This window comes from Arachis ipaensis, chromosome B10 (genome assembly GCF_000816755.2).
Source record: "Arachis ipaensis cultivar K30076 chromosome B10, Araip1.1, whole genome shotgun sequence".
In the NCBI taxonomy this organism is placed as follows: Eukaryota; Viridiplantae; Streptophyta; class Magnoliopsida; order Fabales; family Fabaceae; genus Arachis; species Arachis ipaensis.
This window is the reverse complement of record NC_029794.2, coordinates 14,555,808-14,574,789: the sequence shown is the minus strand read 5'-3', so window position 1 is coordinate 14,574,789 and position 18,982 is coordinate 14,555,808. Positions and strand designations below refer to the sequence as shown.

Sequence of the window (18,982 nt, the reverse complement as noted above, 5' to 3'; positions counted from 1 at the left end):
ACCATTAAAATAGAGACAGGAGACAGGTCCATGGCAGCATCATGATGAAAATAACCAGATTGTAGACAATATCACAGATACATTAATCAGCAACAGTAATCACAGATCTCATCACTTCCACGGAGTTAAAGTTGAAAAGATTTGAAATATACCAGTGGCGTGTAGAGTCCCATAATAATATACTGATACATCTTCTTCCCAACAAAAGGTGCAAAGAACACATAGAATGCAAACCCCAGAGCCAAAAACACAGCAACAGCCACCACCTTCACATTTAGAAACACACCATGAATTGATTCTTCAAAAGAAAGAGTGAAAATCAAAACTTTAGGATTACCTGGAGGGGATGATAAGGTAGCTGCCATCCATGCTTCCTCATTTTTTCTTCTTTAAAGAAAATGAAGAATGTAGAAATGTAGAGCACAAAATGCAGAAAACAAAAAGAACTATAGAGCACTGTTATCATTCGCTTCGCGTTAAGTTTGTTTTCAAGTAGCCAAGGAGTGAAAAGTTACTGATTTACTCCGGAACCAACAAAAGAACTTTAACTTGTTGGAGTGGCATGTTGGTAGGAACCAAAGGGAAATGCTGGCAGAAAAAGATGTAACAGGGAGAGAGAGAGAGAGAGAGAGAGATCAGAGAGAGAGAGAGAGAGAGGTCTTGTTATTGAGAAGAGTATACAGTGAAGCAAGGTTTGTTTGGTTCACTTAAAGACAAACAAATCTTAACACCATTCATCGAAGAGAAAGGCTAAGGTTAAAGGGGAGGGCGGAAATGAGTTGAGTCGAGTTGAATTAGACCAAGTTTAAGTTTAGCTCACAAAAATTTAGTTTATGGCTCAGTTTATTAATAATTGAGTCTATTTTGTAAGTTTAAGTTTGGCTCGATGATAGCTGATGAACTAGTTCAAATAATAGAAAAATAATCTATAATTCTAACAATAAAATTCTACATCCAAATAAAATATTTAACTAAGTCTAACCAAGTTATTATAACAACTTTTTACATTACCTCCTCTTTCTTCTAAATTCGCGTATGCAGATTCTTTTTCTTCTTCTCCAATATTGCGTCTTCTTTTTTTTCTTTTCTTCTTTTATTATTGTCATAACCAATAATACCAACATTTTACAAACATCTTTATTAGTTTTGATTTTCTCTGATGTTATCATTAAATAATTTTGTTTCATTTCTTAATTTATTTCGATTCATTTGTGTATTAATTAAGGTTCACTTGATGCTGCTGATAAGTATTGACCAAATTTTTTATTCCTTAAGTAATTTCAGTTCATTTCTTAGTTTAATTGAGGTTCATTTGGATCCAGAAATAAATTCTATATGTTTTTGTTAATGATTGAGTCTTTTTTACTATTTGTTTAAATTTGAACTGATTTCGGTTCATTTGTGTGCTAATTGAGGTTCTCTTGATACTGGTGATAAGTATTAACCAAATTTTTTATTCCTTAAGTAATTTCGGTTTATTTCTTAGTTTAATTGAGGTTCATTTGGATCCAGAAATGAATTTGATGTGTGTTTTGTTGATAATTGAGTTATTTTTACTGCTTGTTCAAATCCGAACTAATTAAATGGAATAGAGTGGAATTTAATGCAATTGAATAAAGTGATAATGAATAATTTCATTATTCTTTACTAAAAAATTTGGTCATTATTTATCAGTAGCATCAAATAAACCTCAATTAATATAAACACATCGAATTCATTTCTGGATCCAAATGAACCTCAAATAAACTAAGAAATGAACCGAAATTACTTAAAGAATAAAAAATTTTGTCAATACTTATCAGCAGCATCAAGTGAATTTCAATTAACACACAAATGAACCGAAATTAGTTCAATTTTGAACAAGCAGTCAAAAGACTAAATCATCAACAAAAACATATACAATTTATTTCTAGATTCAAATGAACATCAATTAAACTAAGAAATAAATCAAAATTACTTAAGTAATAAAAAATTTGGTCAATACTTATCAGCAGCATCAAGTGAATATCAATTAATTCACAAATGAACCTTGTATCTCTTCCAGATTTCATATAGAGACTCTCCATCCTTCTGAGTGAAGGTTTGAATGTCATGTCTCAACTTTGCCAACTTCTGTAGTGAAAAAAATTTAGTTAAGAACTTATTGACCAAATCCTCTCACGTTAAAATACTTTTCAGTGGTTGAGTTTGGAGCTACTTCTTGGCTCTATCCCTCATAAAAAATGGGAATAGCCTTAGTTTGTAGGCGTCGGGAGAGACTTCGTTGCTCTTGACAATGTCACATATCAATAAAAAACTAGCTATGTGCCATTTCTGAATTGATTTTGTTGCACCAATTAAATAAGCGCGGACTTCAATTCAAAGTTGTTTGCTTCAATAATAGGCCTCATTATGCTACTTCTACAACTTCTGAAAGTGGGTGTGGTGTAGTCACCCAAAGTCCTAGGATTTTTTGCTTCTACTGCCATGGCTTCCACTTCTTCCACAACCTTCTAGTTTCTATTTTTCTTTCTCAACCGTTAAAGAGTTAGCTCTATTTCAGGATCGAGCTAAAGAGGCTCCTTGTCCTTATTGCTCTGCATATAACACATAAACAACAAGGAAATTTAGAATTTTCAACGTTAGAGTGAAAGGAATTTTAAGTGAGGTAAAAACAAAAAGAAAAAAGGTCTAATTTAGAGAATCAATCAACTGGTATATTGTCAATCTCTATTAATTCCTGACAACAGTGCTAAAAATTTTATGGATGATTTTTAAAATTCGGCAAGTGCACCGAATCGTATTAAGTAATACCATAGAGAATGAATTATCGTTTTTACGAGGATTAATGGATTGAGAAAGCGATGGTTAATTAATTTTTTAATTAGACAAATTGAAAGTTTGGTTTAAGAGGTATTCAGCATCCAAACAGAGAATTTAAAAGAAAGCAAGCAATAATGATCAGAGAGAGTAATATGATTAAAAATATTAAGGCTTTGGAGATATTTAGATTTCAGAAAAAATGCTTCTTATTATCTACTTTGATTATGTAAAAATGTATCCATGGCAAACCATAATTAACCAAATTTCAATTCCTCAGTAATTCAATTTCTCTTAACCTAATAAACTGTCAATTTCTTGATCAATTAATTATGACAAGAGATTAGGCACAATCTCTGATTCAAGCGACACAATTCTTAAATATTAATCCTAATTGATTTTATGTCACTTATCAAAATTAATTTTAGAAACTTAAAGAATTATGAGAAGAAGTTTCAACTCAATTCCAATAACCAACTTTTGCTAGATGATAACAGAATTCAATCAGATTAGAATTATTTTTCAATAATTTTAAACCCTTGTAATGAAGAACGAAAATTTGCTTCTTGAGAAAAATATCAATGCATTAATCAAAAGTAAAAAAGTAATAACATTAGTCCATCATAATGAACAGACCTCCTAACCTTGATAGAGGAGATTAGTGACTCATAGTACAGAACAAAAATAAGGATTTCAAATAATGCAGATAAGCTAAGCTGTCCTCCGAAAAATTCTTTGGACTTATTTATATTCTAATTTAAACCTACTTTCAAATTTAAAATAAAATCAAAATAAAATATTTCATAAATAATCTTAATTAAAGATGATTTTCACTTCATTCTTGAAATTCAAAGTTGGGTGTGTTTTTCTCATTGAAATTATGGGCTTGCAACTTAATCTTAGACTTGAGTGAACTGGTGTGACACTTGGTGAAGGAGAAGTGGCATGCCAAGACTCTTTTTAGATCACTGGAAGTTGGCCCAGAACAAGATTGCATAGACATATAGAGGGTGTGGCATGCCAAGCTCTTTAGTGTTCTTTGAGAGTGCTACTTTGCTTGGCGTGTAGAGAGCATTTCACGGTGTGGCACGCCTTCAAAAGTTGCACCATCTTGGTCTCTTGGAGTTTGGCCCGGCATATACACCAATGGTTGGGCATGGCACGCCAATGCATAGTGATTTGGGCGTGTCTGAGCATGGGATGCCTTCGATGGGTGCTTGAATTTGGCCCTCTGGAACTTGGTTGCCCATGGGAGTGCTTTCTTACTTGGGCGTGTAGATGGCATGGCACGCCATTGCATTCGAGCCTTAGTGTGTGTAGGTGGCGTGTGAGAAAGTGACATGCCATGCCTTTGCTTACCCCCTTTCTGTTTTTGCCTATTTTCTGTTTTTACTTTTCTGACTTTGCTTCCTTCTTGAGTTGGCTTCCTCTCTAAATCTTCAATAATCTTCTACAAAACATAGAAAGCAAAGCACTCAAAGTATCTTGACTAAAATGCAATATATTTAGAGAGAAACTACTAACTTCATTAAGAGAATTAACTAAGGAAACTACTAAAAAATGCTCATACATCATGCGATTTAGATTGGGTGATTTTTTTTCTAGACAGTTCGATCCAATCAAATCCAATTTTAAGGAATTTGGATTAAAAAATAAAATATACATAACAAGTTTTAAAATCAAATCTTAAATAACTAAAAATGGTATAACAAGTATCAATGGTATATTGAATTTGCCAAAAATATAATCCAATCAAATCTAAATTAGTGCTATTTTAATCGATTTTCGATTTGGATTAGATTGAATGAATTGGAGCTATGTTACGGTAGTTATGGTGTTTTAAAAGTATTGCTAAAATTAAAATAATTTTTTTTATTATTTAGCAATACTTTTTAAAAGGTGTTGCTAAAAAAGTGTTACCAAAATGTAAAAAAATGTGTAACTTTAGTTTTAATAATACTTTATAGTCACCGTAACTATTATATATATATATATATATATATATAAACGGGCATGACGTAAATTTTTTTTGCAAAAATTTTGGGGTCTCCATGGAGCAGGTACATCAATCCATGCTTCAGTTCCCATTTATTTGCAGGGACGAGCCCCGTGAAGATTTTGCAGGTCTCTACTAGTCTTCCGTCAAATAATTTCTACGAATACCGTAGATTTGGATTTTTTTTGTCATTTCTAACTCTACTTTATTATACCCATAAAAAATAAATTTATTTTCACACAAAATTTAGTTCTTCCATGTTTCATAATATCAAATATAAGTTAACTACTAATTTGGTACTCGAAAGATTTAGGTGCTAATAAAAAGTTCTTAAAAAATAATGTTATCGACAAAACAGCTCCTAAATAATTTTAAAATATAAAAAAAATAATTAATAAATATTATATATATATTTTTGTAAGTGACAAAATAATTTTTATATATTTAGCAAACGACTTATCCATTTGATCTAATTTTTTGTGACAATATTTGAATAAATATTTAGAAAGGGAACAAAAAAATTCAAAGCATAATTTGATCTCTAGATTTTTCTTTTTATTTTTCAAAAGTATGTAATCATTCACAATTTTCTTTTAAAAAGAATCACTTGACATAAAATTACCAAAATTTAAGGATGAAAAGATTTTATTTCGCTAATAATGATTGCAAAAATTTACATCAAAATTCGATCTCTAAAATCTTTTTTTTAGAATATATATTTAATATCTAGTTCTTTTTATCACGTCTTTAAATCTTTCGAGAACTCATTTGTCGTTAGCATCTTTTTTATGTTTTTTTTGTCAGTAATGTGAACTTTCAGGTACCATTTTAATAGTTTAATCTATCAAATATTTTTATGTGTGATTAGCAAGAATTACTAGTTTGGTGGCACTAAGTCACAACTAGAAAATTGCTTAATACAGACAGATTTACAGACAGGTTTGGTCTTTATTACAGATGAATTTTTTGTTACCAACGAATTTTGTCCCTCTGTAAAAGTCTCGTTGGAAATCATTTATCGATAGATTTTTTTCGTCGGTAATTTACCGACAGATTTTTATCAGTTACCGACATATTTTCCCTCGATAAATTCTCCCCTCCATTTCCCTAAAACGTCAAACTTTCTGATGGATTTTCGTCGGTAATTAGAGACAGATTTTCGACAGATTTTTCGTCGATAATTAGAGACAGATTTTTCGACGGATTTTCTATCGGCAACTAGCGTCAGATTTTTCGACAGATTTTTCGTCGGTAATTGGAGCCTTGAAAAATAATTCCAAACTCTAAATACAGACAGAAAATCTGTCTATAAATTTGTTAGTAAGGTAAAATAGAATTTTTTTTTTAGATTTTTTCATTGCAAAATGAATACTTTAAGTTTGTTTTTTAAATTTACTCCATCAAATACACCGTAAATTAAAAAAAAGAAACCCAAAAATTACATAAATAAACATATTATTCATTAAAAGCTTGAAGAAGAAAAAACTTACCTCCAATTAAATCACAATCCTAGGGTTTATCCAGATAAATTATTCCACCAGAAATTATTCACAACTACTTTGAACTTTGGGTTCCGTTCTATGTTGTAATTTGACTTCAATTAAGATAGAACACATAGATCCGATAATGGGAGATAAAAAAAAAACTAGCATGAGAACAAAGAAAACAGATGAATAAGCGTTGGAACTTGGAACAAACCATTTACCTAAACAAGAAGATTAGACATGACAACAATTTACCTGAACATAATACCCAGTGTCTGGTGTTCCATCCGGATTAAGCGTGGAACAAGCAAGAGCGCGAATTTCTGACCAACCTTTAATGGATATAACTCAGAATTGATGTCGAGGTGCTTAAACATGTCAAACCTTTCACTCCTTGCTTCAATGCGAGTAACTTCAACATGACACAAAGCCAAGGTGTTGGAATCAAATACAGATAACAAAGTCTAACAATAATGTCTCTAATAAGAGCAAGGGGGAGACTCACATCAAGATGCATGAAACAACTTTTTTTAAAGTTAGTAACGTGTCACACTGTGATTAGTAAATTTTTAATAACCGATTAATTATTATTCTCCAAACTCGATTTTTTAAACCAAATTCAACGCCATTCGGTTTAAATAAACCAGTCCTTGGCATGCTTAATTTTTTTTACCAACCGAAAAATCCTCCTGAGCCCCACCCAACCCAACCCAGAAGATCTGCATCGATCTCCTTCTTCCTCGAGCCAGAGGTGCTGGTTGTCTGGTTTCGTTGATTGGTTCTTCTCCCTTATCGCAGATTCCATCCAACTTCTACTCTCTTGCAGCTCCTCGTGTCCCAAACGGTCGTCTCAAGTCCCATTCCTCCTTTCTGTAGCGCCACTTCTCCTTCTCTTGCTTAGTTCAGTTCGTCTTCTTCCCACGGGTCTGTCCGTGTTGGTGCTCCGGCGACGCAGCGATTTGGATGAGGGACCCAGCGATGCGATGAGAGAACTCCATTTCCTAATATGCGACTTGCCTCCTCGCCATTTCCCATCCAATTGATGCCTCCGTTAGCCTGCTTCCTCGCCTTTGCCTGGATCTTCGCCGGCGGTGATGCTGTTTTGTCCGAGGTTCATCACCGTTTTTGGAGTCTAGTTAACACTCAATTTCTCAGCGGCATCATAATTCCTCCTCTTCTGTGCCGATTCTTCTTCCTTGCTGCTGCTACTGATTTCATCTTCTCCAGGAAGCTCTGCTATGCTGCAATTACCGATTTCATCATAATTTGCTTTGTTCTGTAATGCCATTTTTTTCTTTCATCAGCTGACATATCCAATGCATAACCAATAGAAGCAGCAACCTCTGTGACATTCCATGGATTTACCAACACCAGCAGCAAGAGACTTTGCAGCACCTTCAAACTGAAAAATAATAGGAACCTGCAAACTAATGCATAATTTGTAATGGATTTTTTTTTGTGAGATGTAAGGATCAATTTTTGGCTCTTTTCATTGTGTTTTTAACATAAACTGTCCAAGCCCAAAATTGTATTTGTCCAAAAATTTTATTTTTAATGTAAAAGTAAAAAAATCGGTTAAAATGATCCAAACGAATCGATTCTATCTATAAGGTTTAGTTATAAAATTTAGTTTTTTTTTATAATAACCGGTTCAAATAAACCAAAATACAAGTGAGGACACTTGTCACATTCTCATGCATAATCTTTAAAAAAAGTTGTTTTGTGCATCTTGATGTGAGTGGTCCCTAAGAGCAAATAATCCCACTCATCAGATAACATGTTTTTTAATGGAAATTTTGGATTTAAACACCACGAAAGAGGTAATATAATAGTGGAGTGCAAATAGTTATTTTAAAAAAAATCAAAATAGAATGTAATAGAATCAGCTAGCTTCACAAGAAAATTAAATTTAAAATAAATAAATAAAGAATCTATTTTACACTGAGACTCCCATTCTAGCACCAAAAAATAAATAAATAAATAACACTCCACAATGCAATGAAATGCAGCTTATTAAAATAAACATATAAATAAATAAGTACAATTTTAACTGAAAAATTAAAACAAAATAAATTTGCAATATAGAGCTGATTGAGTTGCTGATGGATGATAAGGCCGGTATCACTGATGATGCATTGGCTGTGCTTGCTTCTCTTCTTGGTTGCTCTCAAGGGCTACAAGAGATAAGGAACAGCAGAGCATTGGTTTCTATCCTTATTGACCTTCTGAGGTATGGATCAGCCACAGGGAAGGAAAACTCAATAACACTTCTGAGGCATTGGTAAAGCTCTTCACCCAGAGACTTCATTTAAATAAAATAAGTGTTTAATCACTTGATCCATGGACTCAATCTTTATCATGAATTTATAAGCTTCAGCTTATTTTAGCAAAAAATGACTTTCCTTATCGAAAGAAAGACCACTTTTTACATAAATAAATCTTTTAAAATAATCATGAAGGTTGTGGTAGGTTTAGAGAAGGGGGGTTGAATCTATGTCTTCTTTTTAAGTTGCTGTTATGACCCTTTAAAACAAACTTTCAATTCTGATTCTATTTGTACTCAGCAGCGAAAATTTATGAGATAATTTATTTTTGTCTCATGAATATCAGAAAACAGAACACAGCAGAGAAGAGAAAAGCTAACACCAGCATGTATCCTGGTTCGGTTGCCTTGTGCTATGCAACCTACGTCCAGTCTCCTCCACAACTATGGAAGAATTTTCACTATAGTTAACAGTATTACATATACCAATTTCACAGGATTGACCCAATCCTTTCACACTCAAGTTCTAACCTAACTTGACATTGGGTATGTTAATACCTAACTATTCACTCTTAGTGCTAACCCAACTAAGAAAGGGATACCTCATAGGTACAAGATACAAGACATAGACATACCTAAAGAAATCAGAAAATAACTCTAGGTTTTTCTCTCAAGTGTATCACTCAGCCTTTTTCTACTCATGGCTTTTACTTGAGCTTTCTCACAATGCCTTTTCTCACAAGAAATTACAGAAAGATAAACATAGAAAAGTACATTACAATCTGTAAAACATGAAGGAGATTGACTTCATCAACAGCCTCTTTGCTATGTGATAAACCAGTTAATCATGTCTCTGATTCAGTTCTTTATTTTTGGCGAAATGCTTCTTTGAAAGAAAGCACTGTCCAAGTAGATGAATTTCTTCAGAGAGCAACTTCACAGAACAAAACCTCAATACACTGGGTTATCTCTCCTTGGCTTCTGAATGAATAACAAACCTCTTTTATCTCCTTGCATGTTGCTGGGTTCATCTTCCTAGGTCAACTTCTTGAGCCTTGAGCTTCACAAACCCACAAACTCACATTTTCTCATTAAACGAGTAGAAACTTTGCTTCTGACTTCTCCATCTTGACCGAAAGCCATAAAGCAGCAACCACAAGAGTCTTCCAATGGTCAACTTGATCTGAGCCTTTGAAAACCAACTTAGTCTCCAAGACATGTTTGAGACCGTGGATTTACAGCAGTGAAGAACATAAATTCTCTTTTTCATATAGCTCAAAACGGAGTGATAGAGAGTTGAAGATGAAGAGAAGAAAGTGTGTTGCATGTAAAAGGAAATGGGTTACCTTTAACCTAAGCTTGATATGGTTTGAATTTGCTGATTAGACTTCTGTGTTTCAAGCTTGGACTTTCTCTTTCTTGCTTCTTTGATGATCACCTTAGGGAAGAAGCTTTCTCTTTCTCTTTCTCACTTTTCTGAGTTTGTGATTTAACTAAGACAGAGGAGAGAAGAACGTTGCTTTGGTGAAAGCAAGTGAGAGGGAGAGTGAAGACTTCAATCTTGTATGAGAAACTTTGTGGGATTAACTTGGATTTATGGACACGGGCTTGGATCGGGTTTGATTTGCTTGTCCCGTTGGTTCCTTTCTTTGTTTTCTTTTGGGCTTCGTTTGAGTTGTCAACCCATCAGCCTTGTTTCATTTTCTATTTCATTTGGGCTGCAGTATTGTAACAAGAAATAATTAGCTTCATATAATTATAAACAATCAACATTTAATTATTTATTTTGTCCAATTAAATAATGTTTGTCATCACTAATTAATTTAGTTAATTTCTTAACTCAACAATCTCTCCCTTGATGACAAATATAATTTAAGCAATAAGCAAAAGGAATGAGTTTGAGTAAGGTTTAGAAACTCCTTTTGATTTTTGTCATTTGCTTTTATGTTGCTCCCCCTTTTCTTTTCAAGATTAGCTCCCCCTGGATTTATGCTCTTCTCTTCTTTCCTGTTTACATATGCTTATATAAAACCAAACAGATGCTATATACTAACCAAAAATGCAGCAAACAGTGATAGTTTTAATAGCTAAAATAGGGCATTAACACATCAGGGTTAGGGTCAAGACAGCAACATATCATAAAAGCAATTTTCCAACCTCATTCCCAATAGTTCACAATATTTACAAATCAAGATTATTAAAATCTGCAGCAGTCAAATAAAATCCACAAAAAATAGTAATCAAAATCAACTTTAATCAATTTAGCATTCAGCATTCCAGCTATTGCACCTATTACTCCCTCTTTTGTCATCAAGGGTGGATAATAAGTAAGATCAACAAAAAATGTCATTATAAATCCTGCAGGAAAATGTTAGCTCACAGTTCAAATTTTTCAAGTAATACCTAACTTTCTTTGTGGACACGGGCTTGGATCGGGTTTGATTTGCTTGGCCCGTTGGTTCCTTTCTTTGTTTTCTTTTGGGCTTCGTTTGAGTTGTCAACCCATCAGCCTTGTTTCATTTTCCATTTCATTTGGGCTGCAGTATTGCAACAATAAATAATTAGCTTCATATAATTATAAACAATCAATATTTAATTATTTATTTTGCCCAATTAAATAATATTTGTCATCACTAATTAATTTAGTTAATTTCTTAACTCAACAAATCAGTATTTGGATTTTTTCCTAACTTTTTTTTTCAAAAGAAAAGGACAAATTGGTCCATGAACTTTTATCCCGCGGACATTTTTGTTCCTGACCATTGGAAAATACTTTTAAGTCCCTAACGTCCTTAAAAGTTGGACGGATCAGTCCCTCCGTCCAAAAGCCACCGTCAGACCCAACAGAAAAGTCTGACGTGGCTCCCCTTCTACTTACCTGGCATGGCGACTGCTCACGTGGCACGTTAGGAGATTGGAGCTTTTGGAAAATAGACAAAGAAGTCCCTGTCGCTTAAAACGACATCGTTTAGATCACTGCCCTAATCTTCAAATTCATTTGGGTTATTCGTTTAGGGTGGTGGCTGGTGGTGAGGAGAAGAGTTCTACGTATTTCAACAATGGCTACCAAGGGGGCATCATCAACCTCAAGAAGAAGCGTAAGTGGAGTTAGACAAGAAAAATCTGCTTGAAGCTCAGTTCCATTTGCTGTTCATATTGGAGATCTAAATAACGCCGTCACCCCAAGATGCTTCTGCGGAGTTTATACAATAATGTATATGTCGAAGACCATTAGCAACCCTAACAGAATCTTCTTGGGTTATCCATTCTATAAGGTAAGTTAAAATTTTTTGTCTTTGGTTTGATCTGAGATGGTTGCAAACAGTATCTGATCTTGGAGATTTTGACAGGGAAAGGTACCTCATTGCAAATTTTTTGTTTGGGTCGATGAGCATCTTGCCAGAATAGGAAGCAATTGTTGCATCTGTGACAGTAAACATTTGGGTGAAAAACATGTTGAAGTTGTAGAAGAGGAAGAGGAATTAAATCATAGAATGGCTATTTTGGAGGAGAAGATTATTGCTTTGGAGAAGAAGAACAACCCATTAGCTTGGTGTATTACTGTAATTATATGTGCTGTTTTTGTTGCTTTTTATGTATCTATTGCTTGAGAGATGAATTATAAAAATCATGATAGAGAATGGGATGTTCTAGGTTTTTCTTATGTATTGAATCATGTCATTTTGGCAAGTTATGCATCCTGTAATCTAAATGCAACTCTGGTTATAATATCAGTATGTTCAAATTATGTTTTGAATATGTACATAAACATGGAAATGCTGAAGAACTAGGCTTAATAGTAGCATACATAAACAATGAAAATTGATGTTCGATAACATAAAGAGTTTCCTAAAGCTTCCCAAAATGAACAAGTCTCCTAAAGTGCAGAGTTTGATGAAGCTTAACATGACAAAAGTCAGCCTCAAACACAAAATTACAGATCCTAATTCGAGGATGTCTAGAAATAAGTATTAGCCAAAATGCAAAACCAAGTTTACTAAAAGCTATTACAAGGCATAGTGGAATGCCCAAAGTCACACAGTTCTACACTTCTTTGGCACGATGGAAGGTGGATTAGGGATGAATTTGAATAGGCTAGTTATGGTCGTGCTTGCTGCTGCTAATGTCTCCTGGGTAGCTACTGCACTTGGTCCTGGGATGACTTGAGGTGGATGTGGGCCAGGTGGATTCGGCTGACTTTGGGGTGGGAGTGGACTGGGGCATTGTGGAGCTGGTGGCCTGAATATCTTTTGCTTGGGCCTCATCTTTGATGCAGTTGCTTGAGCTTTTTGGTGGGTTGTAGATAAAACTTGGAGAGGAGGCCTAAACGGTGTCCTTCTAGTTACTGGACCTGGCCTGACTTGGGATGCTACTGGTGTTGCTGCCACAGGGATAGAAGGACCTGGGGTGACAGAACTTGAGACCTGGGTTGAGATGTATTTCAAATAGTCATAAAGATTAGATAAATTAGTCATTGATTAATCAACAATTCACTTTGAAATTCAATAACTTACACCAGGAATAAGTTGCTGACTAGGTATGTTATGATCCTGACTAGATGGAGCATCCTGTCCGAAGAGTAAATAGACACAAACAGTCCTTAGCATACAGGAATCAGACACATGATATAGCTAAACACTAAGAAATAAGACACATAAATCCCTGACAATAAAGAAATAAGACAGATTACTCCTTCAGCAAATATCTTACACTATCAGTTGGAGCTGACTGTGACAGTGGGAGGACTGCCAATGCCTGAGATGTGGAACCTTTCTTAGCCTTCCTCGTCTTAGGTTTCCAGTTGGGGTCAGATGGAGCACCTTTGCAAGTCTTGTAGTTATGTCCCGTTGCACCACACTTACTACAAGTGACTTTGAATGACCTCTTCAGCTTTTCATCTTGCTGCATCATTGGCTCAGCTGGATCCTTCTGTCTATTGTGCACTTTTGGCCTGCCTATTGGTCTCTTTATGATGGGAGGATCCGGCCTTGAATACTCAGTCCTTGTCCAAAACTCCTCACTTGGCACAGGCTGAATACAATGAGCATATGTCTTGTGTATTGACTCCATGCATAACCATGGATGCACATAATCCTTCGGATGATCATGCCTCTTCCTTATTGCTGCAATGGCATGGATACATGGCATGCCTAATACATAATAACAGCACGAATCAGAAGAAGACATCATGAACCAGAACATAATCAACCATTAATAACTAACCATGGACCATAACTCATTCAGCCAGTAATTAAAACATCTTGGACATGTACTGATATAATGCCTAACAATAAATTAAAACTAACCAGTGAGCTGCCATTTGTTGCATGAGCAAGTTTGCCTGATGAGGTCCACGTCCACCTTTGTAGCTTTACGACTTACTTCGAACCCCTTACATTCGTCGTCACCAGTCCACTCTGCACGTCATTTATTGCTAGGCCTTATTAGACGCTCCATCCTCTTCTGCTGAACAGGTACGAGCTTTCCAGGATAATTTCCAAGTAGCTCTTTATGCTTAACCATCCTCCTCATCAGATAGCACCTAATTTTTTCACACATTGTGAGGATAGGCTTGCTTCTATAGTTGACTATCTTTGCATTGAACACCTCACACATGTTATTTGTGAGGTTGTCCACTTTTGGTCCGTGTGAGAAATATGCCTTCACCCAAGTAGCTGGCTCAAACATAGATAGGTATTCCCATGCCCCCTGATTAATGCCTATGAGCTTATCCATCTGTTCTTTGAATTCGGGTATGGTGGTGCACTTTGTACATTCCCAAACCACCTCCCGAATATACAAATTCTTAAACCGGTTGATAAAGTTTTTCCAAATGTGCATCACACAGTTTCGGTAATGGGCATTTGGCATCACTTCTTTCAATGCAGGTAGCAATCCCTAACACAGTACACAAAGAAATCAACACTAAACAGAACCAGTAATTACTAATCATTTGCATTATTAATCATGCCCTATCAGTGAATAGCTCCCCAACTGAAGCAGAACTCAACATTATTAATCATACCCTATCAGTAGCAACTAAATAAAGAATTATGAATGTTACCTTCTGTTGGTCGGACATGAAATTCCAACCGTTAGTCCGCACACCCCCCAGGTCCTTCTGAAGTAGAGTCAGAAACCACTTTCAAGACTCCTTGGTTTCAGACCTTGCAACTCCATAAGCAACAACATAAAATTGATTATTAGTGTCTTGGGCCACTGCTGTTAGGAGTTGTCCACCATAGTATGTCTTCTGAAAATAACCATCAAGGTGGATCAGAGGCCTACATACTCTTGAAACTCTGCTTGCATGCCTCTAAACCTATATAAAGCTTATCAAACACAAGAGGGGATTGAGGAATAGGTGTTACACACAGTTCTACCCTGAACCCAGGGTTACTTCTTAGAATCTCAAACAAGTAATCCCTCACATTATTATATTGCTCCCTCTCATTGCCTATTATCTTTTCTCTTGCCTCTTTAACAGATTTGTAGACCATTTTTGGATGTGCAGTGAGTGAGAATTCCTCTCTCAGAAAGTCAATGGCCTCACTTGTTCTCATGTGGGGCTGTGTACTCATTCTCTTCTCTACCTTCTTACTAATCCAATGTTGATCAGCCACGTTACTTCTCAGGTCCCTTGCACATGTGTGCTCGTTTTTGTAAGTCTTCACCTGATAGAATTGCAATAATTTGTTGTATGACAAATGAACTAACCACGGGCACTCATCATCCATGCATCCCACCCTAACTCTCTCCTTGTCATTCTTAATCCACCTAAGCTCTCTACCCTCAGCAATGAATGAGTCTTTCACAACTTCCTTAAATCTCTCTTTGGTTGCAAACCTAGTCCTTAATTCAAACCGGTCCTCTCTAAAGGCATAATCATCATTAAACTCAGGAAATATTTGCATGCTAGATTCATCATCTAATGATATAGAAGTGTGTAAATCCTCAGAATAGTAATCATATATGGGGTCATCATCATCATCCTGGACTGCACTCACATAGAACCTCAGTTGGATCTCTGTTAGGTTGTGCATCTCTGTTGGGCTCCTCGTTAGGGCCTGGCCCAACATCACTTCTGGGCTGTTGCTCATTGGGCCCAGTCCTAGCCTGCTGCCTTCTATTCACCTTAGATACATCCATGCCACTGCTTTGTCCCTTCTTTACCCAACTTCTTCTGTTCCTTTTTGCACCTGTCTTCTTTGCAGCTGGCTTCTTTGAAGATGGCTTATTTGGAGACACAATTTTTTCCTTTCTCTTACTAACTCTCTTCCTCTTGCCTGCTCTGTCATCAGCACTATTATCACCTTCATCACTGTCACTTTCAAATTCGGGTGGTGGAGGTTTGTAGGGCTCATCCTCCGTACTCTCGTACCCATCATCTGAAGATAAACTCTGAATATCTTCTAACACAGGACTCTTACCTTTGTTTCCACCATCCTCCACAATCTCAGGCTCATCAATAGGGTGGTCAAAGTACAGGTAAAACTCATTCGACTTTGCATTCTTCATTTTGTTCTCACGCATGGCATTAATCCCTACATCCCCTGTCAAACTTTACAGCCCTGACTCAACATCAGCACTCATTGGGTCATACCAATAAACTGCCTTGTATGATTGGTACCCCAAGCCTTTAAACAGTGTGATCAAGTCCCCAAAATTCACAAAATCCAGGTCTATTTCGGGAAACTTCTCTACCTTCCCATTTTGATAAACAAGGAAACCATTACTCGTTCTAACAAAACTACCTCCATGGTGGAAAACTGGCACTACAAACACATCAAACATCTTGAAAAAAAAATAAAAAATCAATGATCAAATAACTGTACACTCAAAAAGAAATGTCCTTCAAAAAAATAGAAACAGAAATCAACTAAGAACTTTCTTTTGCCCTAACATTGAATCAATTTCATAGGAACCACGCACATACTTTTTTTTACTACTACTATCACCATGCACATACAATCCTTTCACAAAACAGTTTATACTTTCATAACCATTGAACCTAACAATCGACTCACTAAGCAGTGCAACGGATTCTTACCTTCGGTGACAAAAATGGCAAATCAGACAACACTATATGGTTCTCCCTCTTCGACAGCGAATGCACACCGGAAACTTCTCAGTCTGGATAGTGGTTTTTTTGGAGGGAGAAACAGAGTCTTCTTGCATTTCATCGTTGGTACGGTCTTCTTAGGGTTTAATGTAATTCTGTCACAACTGTGTGGGTGTAATAGGCATTGTACATAAGTAAAAGGATGACAGTGTATATAAGGGGCAGTGATCTAAACGATGTCATTTTGAGTGACAGGGACTTCTTTGTCCATTTTCCAAAAGTTCCAATCCCCTAACGTGCCACGTGAGCAACCGTCATGCCAGGTAAGCAAAAGGGGAGCCACGTCAGACTTTTCCGTTGGGTCTCATGGTGGCTTTTGGATGGAGGGACTGATCCGTCCAACTTTTAAGGACGTCAAGGACTTAAAAGTATTTTCTAATGGTCAGGAACGAAAATATCCGCAGGATAAAAGGTCAGGGACCTATTTGTCCTTTTCTCTTCTTTCAATAAGGAATCATTTTCTCCAAAGCAGAACAAAGCACACCCTATACATCAATATCATGAACACTTAAAGTAAGTAACATTTGGATTGAATTGGAAGGAAATCAAAAATACCAGATAAGATTCCTCCTCCAACCTATCCCTATTAGCTTCAACCCATTCCTTAAACTGCTTCAAGAACACCTTGTACCTATCCAATGCAAACCCACCAGTATCGTCATAGTCTTCATCCACAATCACACCACCTTCAAGTTGTTCCAAACTCACTCTTCTGGCCAGCATTTTATGTGCCTCGATCATGAACGCCAACTCATCCCTATCCACCTCCCATCCCGGTGGCGGCCAATCTTGCGATGGCAAGCGCACCACCATAGGACCCGTCTAAAGCATCTCAATAGGCTCTGGAATCTCCCGTTTGATCTCAAATTGCTTCTCATAGAATTCGTCCTCGTCCATCCCCAATTCCTCCATCTTCTTCCTGTAGCTAGGGCTCAGCATGTTGAATGCTTCAATGGCTTCAGGAGTTTTCAGAGGCACCTCAGTATGAATTAATTGAACTAATTGAACAACAAAATCTACCCATCAGTATTTCAAACATGAAAATAAAAATCTAGAAAACTGAAAGTGATAAGTTCAGAAATTAACCGAATCTGAGGATAGATTCTCGATATTCTGGAATAGAAAATTCTATGAGTGGTAGCAGATCCAGAAGTGCGAGAAGGAAAACAAAGAAGAAAGAAAGAAAGAAACAAAGCAAAAGAAAAATAAAACAAAATAGCTATGCATGCATAAAAGGACAGCAAAAACAATAAGAACTGGACCACAGAAACCATACCAAGACTAGAACGACGACAGCGCGCTGCAAAGTTCGAGGAAAGGCGGTGAATCAGACGAGATGCAGAAAAGCTCGATGGAAAATGGCGAACAGGAGGAGAGGATGGCGTCAGTGTAGTAGCGAATAGGAAGAGTGATAAAGGCGTGGAAGAGATTAAAGTTACCTGCACAGTTGAGGCAAGATCAAAACGGAGCAATTTCTACGATTTCTGCACATTAAGGTTCGATACAAAGCGACGCGAGCAATACACGAAGAAGAGCCGGGAGGCGGTGTGACGGAGCTTCGGTGTGACGGAAGTTCAGTGCAATGGCGGTGCAAGGCGGAGAGGCGCTGCCGATGGAGCGTTTGGAAGAGAGGGGTGTGGAGGCGCGAATAGGTATCATGTGAAATGAGGAGACACGCTTAAAGCAAAACCCTTATTTCAACATTTCTGACGGAATATTTTAAATTACAGACATATTTTTTGTTTGTAATAATTTAATAAAACGCAGCGTTTTTATTTATCTAATTACAGACGGATTTTTCATCGGTAACCATTTCCCACAAAAAAAATTAATTTTTTCGACAGAATTATTGAAGGATTCTCTTTTCCGTCTGTAATTTATGCTAATTCATTTTTTTTGTTTCTGACAAAAAATCTCTCGCAAATTTCGTCTGTATTTCTGTGGAATAAAATCTATCGAAAATATTTGTCTATAATAACTAATTTTCTAGTAGTGAGTATTTGTGCAAAAGCTAGAAATTTGGTTTAAACCTTCAATCACTCATCACTCATCATATATTTATATTTTTATGAACGTTCACGTTATATATTAAGTGTTGGATTATACAGGTAGAATTAACTTGACACAAAAATCCGACTTTACCGTTAAGGTTGAATTGGGAATTTGCATTGTGCTAGGGATGAAAAAAAGCTGCCAAAATGTTACTCGTAATAAAGGACTAAATAAAGACCTAAGAAATTTTCACAGGGCTGAGAATCAACTCTTGCAAATAAATGGAGATGGGAGCAATGACATAAGTTCTCGCCTCCATGAAAATT

At 36.0% G+C, this 18,982-nt stretch overlaps 1 protein-coding gene across 2 annotated transcripts in view; it reads right to left on the bottom strand.

Moving 5' to 3' along the window:
- The window catches only part of LOC107623601 (probable protein S-acyltransferase 22), a 6,851-nt gene extending 6,167 nt beyond the window's left edge, over positions 1-684 (bottom strand). Inside the window, exons 1-2 of one of the 2 annotated variants that reach the window (XM_016325932.2) lie at positions 338-684; positions 153-266 (exon numbers count right to left, since the gene is read on the bottom strand). In XM_016325932.2, the coding sequence (XP_016181418.1) occupies positions 153-266; positions 338-466 (243 nt within the window). In that variant the 5' untranslated portion in view covers positions 467-684. The remainder of the gene's footprint in view (positions 1-152; positions 267-337) is intronic. The other variant, XM_016325931.2, reaches the window with a different exon arrangement.